Here is a 6,276-nt window from a genome sequence, read left to right as displayed (position 1 = left end):
CCCCGCCCCCCCCTTTCTCCCCAGCCCCCCCCCCGGAGCCCCGCAGGCAGCCTCCGGCTCGCCTCCGCCGCACCTCCCAAACCTTTACTTGCCCCTATATTGTAGGGCAAAACCGAGCTTCCCCCTGCACGGGGGTGAGGTCCCCGGAGCACGGGCGAAATTCGTGATGGTTTCTGCAGCCCCTGTACGGGAACAGCTGCGCAGAGCAGGGTTTTTTTCACAGCCTGCAAGGGAACGCTTAATCCCATTGCATGTGCACGCTCATATTGGGACACTTCCACAAAGCCTCGTGGCTGAAAACACACGCCTTAAAAATTATACAAAACAGTTTTATTAAATCACCTAATTACAAAAATAAATGGAATAGAAGAAAAAGAAACAACAACAAAAAGATAATGGCAAAATCCACATCCTAAGAAATGAAACATTACAGCAGAAAGCTGGGGAAGCTCAGCTCAGTTGTTGGAATGCCCTGGTGGCTCTGTGGTGCCCGTGACACCGAGCTGTGCTGACAGTGTTCCAGTTCAGTGGCATCTCCCTTTCAGCTGCACAGCTCGAGCCAAGGCATGCTGAGCTGCTGAACAGCTGCAGACCAAGCACCAAATGTGTTTCTTTGGAAGGAAACGGAGAGTTACCGAGTATCCCTCACTGCTCTCAAGATGTTTTCATTAGACAAAACTAAAAGCCAACATAAACAGTGGCTCCGTGTCAGCTCAGACTGTTAATAGGAATTTCTGTGTAAACACTGAAGAAGGAATCGACTGACTAAAGCATGACACTGCTTCTCTTTGTGGTTTTGAGCACGTGGCATCGTTGATCCCTCAGTCTGATCCCTGTCTGCCTGTTCGTCTTCCAAGGGGGGAACACTGCTGTTCCATAAGGGTCTCCTGGGAGCCTCCTCCCAAAGCAAGAGTTCAAGTTTGTAAAGCATTTTGATAGTGAAGACTGTTGTGTAAAAATACTATAAGACTCTTTACAGTAGACCAGAGGTTGTCGGATGCCATCCTGAGAGAGCTTTAAAGCAGCCAGAATGTCAATAACCTTGGGAAGCAGAGTAAAAACCCCAACACACTCACTGTGCCCACATTTGGCTCAAGTTTATCCCAAAGAAATTCAACTCCCAACACTCACACGGAAACAAACCGGACTTCTAATGAACTCTACACATAACTATCACGCTAAAGCAAACCTGACTCTAATTTGTTATAACGAGATACACTTTGTGTCTACTTATCTCTATCTCTTAAGGGACAGGAACACTCCTGGCAAGGTCCTGGGGTGGAGGAAGCACACGCAGGGAGCAGAAATCTGCCAGCACAGCTCCAGTGCCTCCTCCCGACAGCAGGAGCCGCTTGCTCAGCACAGCAGGAGGAAGACTTCCAGCAGCGCGGCGCTGCGGCAGGGGCAGGGTCATCACTGGATGAGCCGCACCCGGCAGCAGCGGATCCTCTTCAGGAATGCTCGGCGGGGCCCGCCCCGTGCCCGTTCACGTGCGGGTGCGACGGGGTGGAACTCTGCGAGGTGGCAACGCTCTGCTCTGCTGTGGCAGCTGCCAGAGGCATCGAGAGGCTCTCGGGGGACAGCGTGGCAAAGTCTTGTCTCCAGTAGGCTTCGCACAGTGGGAGATCATTGCTGTCACACAGACTGTAGCTTTCCAGAATAAACAACCCCAGTGAGGAGAGAGCAGGTGTGGTGACAGAGGAGGGGAGGGATGGAAAGGGTGGAGGGAGCAAGACAGAAGCAAAACATTAAGAAAATGGCAAAAAAAATGCTGGATGTAAGGTCTGTGTTCATGAAATCATCCCAAGTCGTGTGACACTGGCCTTTCCTAAGACACCCCCCTCTAAGGGCCTGATGAAGACTGGGGCAATTTCAGAGACAAAACTGTGGCTACAAAATGAAACAGAGGCTCAATTCTAGTCCAGACACTCCAAGTCTCTGAAAAGATCTGAGCTGAAGTCCTGGCACCGCCAAATATGGCAGTTCTGCTACTGGTGAGTGAGACATGGACCTTACCCACAATTTTTTTACTTGGAACTAGACTGCAACCTATGTGAGGAAAAAAATAGAAATCCTGCTCTAATTTCACTTCAGAAAAAAACCTGCCACAATTGTTTTGGGGTCTGTCCCTGTCACAATAAAGAAGAAACTTATTTGCACCCTTGCCCTTCCAAAAAGTGCTCCAGAGGTTTGGGTCTTCCATTGAAGCTTCCCAGTTTGATTATAAAGTACTGACAGCTCCTGCCTTTTTCCAAAGAGCCTGAGCTAACAGTGCTTCTAAAAGCAGCTGGCTGGATTCCAACACTGGATGAACCAGCAGTGTGGGAAAATAAGGTTTTTAAACAACTGGCTAATTCTTCCCCATGCTCTGAGGAAAACATAATGTGGAAGGGCCAAAACTAAAAAGAAACATGGAAGGAACTGGAACAAAACCAACACAAATCCCAAAGAGAAGAGGGAGCTGCACACACAAGAGACACCCAAGACAAAGTGAGTGCTGGAGCAGAAAGCAGCTTGCATTCAGAGAAAAACAAACCCAATGGGTCAAGTGATTTTGTTGTTGCAGCTTTATTTACATTTGTAATGTATGGATTGATGCTTAGGGAAATATTTTAAGTATAGAAATATGAGACAGTTCATATTGCACAAACATGAAACGTGAGATTTAACCCCACACTCAAGACAGCTCCTGTGATCTCAGAGGAGGGAGCAATGGAACACAAATGCAGGTCTGGGGGTTAGGATGAGAGAAGGCAAGCTGGACTTGCAGTTACCACTTTGGGGAACAAGCACACAAAGCACTAGTTGCAAGCTGAACTCTTTTCTGGCAGCATCACCCAGCTGGCTTTGCAGGAGAAGTGAGAAGGCAGTGGATACATGTTTTATATCTGGGCCTCTGTAAAATCCTCTGGAAGATGAGCCCCCAACACAGTGGAGCTGGGTTCAGTTAACAAAGACCTTCAAGACTGAACCAGAACTATAACTCCTGTTCTGTCATGGACCTCAGGCCACGATTTCCCAGGAGAACCTGACCACAGCATCCACACATCATGGCAGGGGAGTTACTAACCACATTTCAGCTGTGTCAGAAGCATGACTGTTTCTCCTGCTGCCCCAGTTAGAACAGTTCAGAGTCTAAGCTCCACCTCTCAGGTAACACTCCTCAGAAGTCAGGGTCAGTGAGCAGCTCTGCACAGCCCCCAGGAGCAGTGGCCAGCCTGCTGCTCTGTCCTAGGAGGGCTCCTCAGGGCATGGAAGGGACTTCACTACTCCCCTGAGGCACCCAGCCAGTCTGAGTGCAGAGGGACAGCTCTAGGAAACTACTTTAACACAGGGCAGGAAAGCAAAGATTCCTTCAGGACAATCTTCTTGGGTCCAGTTTCAAGGATCTGGTTTTGGGTCTCATCAAAAGCCCCATGTGCACATAAAAAGCCTGGCAAACACCCGACCCTACAACTGAGAGGTATCCCAGGGCTGCCAGGACAGCAAGAAACTCCCCTTCGGGGGCAAACAGGCTGTTGTGTTTACTGCCACTGAAACATGGCTGTGACATAACAGAAACCCTTCCCCCACATTAGACAATAAGATTTCATTAAAAATATTGTAGTATTCTAATTATAAAAGGACTTTGAATAAATCACTGTTTCTGTATTTACACAGACACAATTTCTTTGGTGCAGAAAAAGACAGGAAAGAGCACAGGAAGGGAGGAAGTGCTAAAAGCAAACGACCAAGTGCTACATGATCACAAGTGTCAGACCACAGCTCTGCAGAGTTGCCAGGTTTCCTCACCTCAGGACCAATAAGAAAGAGCAGGAAGGCAAATCCATCTGATGTACACCAACATTTGTGCTTCCATGTCAGTTCTGTCAGCAAGGGTTGCTTTATGTGGCACCTGGGGCCAGGCAGGTGAACAGACCATGCCAGCACGGTCAGAACCCCTCAGTCCAAAAGTGAGTGACCAGCACACAGTGGTGGCAGTCTGGGGACAGGGTGAGTGAAGCATGCCTGGCACATGTGGGGCACTCTCATCCCACACCACATCCCTTTGGATAAGCTCACTGCTATGTCATGGACCTATCAGCACCTGCACAGGTGCTTGGGTTTGTGATCATCACAACTTCTGCAAAAAACTGAATAAAGTTTGAAAAACAGCTCTTCACTTTTACCTCTAAGCTGTGTCATATTATTATCTTTTTACTCTTAAAATATATATTACTCATAAACAATGGCCTTACATTCAAAGATACTGAGCAATTTAGTTGACTTAGCTGGGGTTATTATAGGCATTCAGCATTTTTAGAAAAAAAGGAAAAGTGAAATGTAGAAAACCTGGTCATTGAAATTTTAAATAAGATTGTTTTAAAGTTTTGTTTAAAAGTCCTAGTATTATTGCACTGACTTCACTTAGCTTGGAAAGTGCAGCCAAAATAACCACGTTTGCATTTGTTTTCTTCTGCTTTCATTTACTGCATCATTAACTAGAAGTGCTGGAGTGCATGATGAAAAAAATAAAAAATAAAGTGTCTGAATTCTCTAAAGTCTGTTTGCTAGGTAAGAGGCTTATTTTTTTAGTAAAAATACTAAAAATCCCACAAACAAATCAGTAATAAGTCATTCCTTAGAAAATCCTATCACAATACTTCATAATGCAGTGAAACTGAGCAAGTTTGTTTGCTCCTTGCAAATGTTGACCCCAGCAGGACTGGAGGCAGTGGACCGTGAAGGAAAAGGCACAATGTGTGACCAGGTCACTTGTGAAAGGACTCACCACGAAGGTGTGGTGACATCAGGACCCAGCTCAGAAAGCTGGTCTCTAGGGAGAGAGCCAGAGGCTCCTTCAGAGGGATTTCCCCCAAGGGAATTCATCTCCTTTTCTAAAGATTACAACAGAAACCTAAGGAAATTACCTATCAAACCTGGGATGCTGTGAACAACTCCTTCACCAGGACATTTATACCCTGTAGAATATCTACAAGGAAAAGGCAGTTGCTTTAGTTGCAGAAAAAGAGTTTGACCTAATTAAAAGTAGGACTAAAAAATTTTGGGAACATTCTCAACACCTATACTTTAAGGGCTACTTGATGGTCTGGACTAACTACCCCAAAAAGGCCTATAGTTGTAAGGCAGAGTCCACTGCCCTATTTGTACCTGGAAGAGTAATATTCTTCTTCTAGCTCGTACAGGTCAATGGAGATCTCATCCCGCAGCGCAATCAGCTTCTTGTCACACTCCTCCTGCAGACTCCTCAGCTGCTGGTTGCGCTGGTTGATGGCCTCGTTCACAGAGGGGAAATCATTGAGGATCAAGAACTGCTTCAGGTCAGACACAAGTTTCATCAGGGACTCGCCAGCTCGGACCTTGCAGCAGCGAGAAAAATCACACATCAGAACAGAGCTCTCCCCAGCTGCTCCTTCAGCCCAAACTTTGGATAAAAACTCCCACATTACATGAGGATTCTGACAAAATTCTGACCTAGCCTTCCCCAGTCACCCCAAACATCAGGTTACTCTCCTGGCAGCAGTCCTTGGGAATGTTATAAAGATCCAGTAATGAACCCAAAAGCCCTTGCAGGATGTGCTGCCCACAGATCTGAACAGGACAGTGCCACTCACAATATTTGCAGCTCTGACATGCATCTCGTAGTTATCTTGTTCACCCTGGGTTGCTCGAGAGACTTGAGTTTCATCCTCGATCTAAAAAAATAAGTACACAAATCCGCCTCAATGTATTTAAAATCCAAACAGACAATTACTACGCTATAAGGTATTATATATGGGAATATATATATGTGCATATGTGTGTGAATTTCCTATAGATACGAAATGAGATCGCACATTACATTTGCGAAATTCGCATCTGTATGTGAATTACAGTTCAATTCACACATAGTGTTCAAGGCCAGGCTGGACGGGGCTTGGAGCAACCTGGTCTGGTGGAAGGTGTCCCTGCTCAAGGCAGGGGGTGGAACGAGACGATTTTTAAGGTCCCTTTTAAGCCCTTAACATTCAGAGATTCTATGAAGGGTCCTCCCCTCCCCGCTCAGGGGCTTCGCTCTCCCCTCACAGCCCCTTCCTCCTCAGTGCCCCCGCCCTTTTCCACTTAGCAGCCGGGGTGCTCCCGCGGGGGAGATCCCGCTCAGGCCCACCTTGGCCGTCTTGATGATCTCGGTGAAGTTGTCCATGATGGACTTGACATCGTCCTTGAGGCGCTTGTTGTAGGACTGCAGCAGGGTCTCCTTGCTCTGGGGCAGCACCCGGGGCTGCGCCATTGCCG

At 47.1% G+C, this 6,276-nt stretch overlaps 1 protein-coding gene across 3 annotated transcripts; it reads right to left on the bottom strand.

Annotated features, from left to right (window-relative positions):
* Positions 1-308: 308 nt before the first annotated feature.
* On the bottom strand, positions 309-6,271 carry MED22 (mediator complex subunit 22). Of its 3 annotated transcripts, none has more exons than XM_008642180.2 (4): positions 6,149-6,271; positions 5,616-5,696; positions 5,152-5,360; positions 309-1,650 (listed from the first exon to the last, which is right to left on the bottom strand). In XM_008642180.2, exons 1-4 carry the CDS (start codon positions 6,269-6,271, stop codon positions 1,452-1,454), a joined length of 612 nt encoding a protein of 203 aa, XP_008640402.1. In that variant the 3' UTR covers positions 309-1,451. The 3 variants fall into 3 exon arrangements, with proteins under 3 accessions (XP_008640402.1, XP_008640403.1, XP_008640404.1); XM_008642181.2 differs by having other exon boundaries at positions 309-1,644; XM_008642182.2 differs by lacking the exon at positions 309-1,650 and having other exon boundaries at positions 2,545-5,360.
* Between the last annotated feature and the right edge of the window lie 5 nt (positions 6,272-6,276).

This window comes from Corvus brachyrhynchos, unplaced genomic scaffold (assembly GCF_000691975.1).
Source record: "Corvus brachyrhynchos isolate BGI_N302 unplaced genomic scaffold, ASM69197v1 scaffold59, whole genome shotgun sequence".
In the NCBI taxonomy this organism is placed as follows: domain Eukaryota; kingdom Metazoa; phylum Chordata; class Aves; order Passeriformes; family Corvidae; genus Corvus; species Corvus brachyrhynchos.
This window is presented reverse-complemented; position numbering and strand designations above follow the sequence as displayed.

Excerpts from the sequence above, each read along its gene's own strand:
- MED22 (XM_008642180.2), bottom strand. The coding sequence starts at position 6,271 with ATGGCGCAGCCCCGGGTGCTGCCCCAGAGCAAGGAGACCCTGCTGCAG. Across the intron at positions 5,697-6,148 it reads AGATCATCAAGACGGCCAAG|ATCGAGGATGAAACTCAAGT; the intron begins GTGGGCCTGAGC and ends TTATTTTTTTAG. Across the intron at positions 5,361-5,615 it reads ATGTCAGAGCTGCAAATATT|GTCCGAGCTGGCGAGTCCCT; the intron begins GTGAGTGGCACT and ends CGCTGCTGCAAG.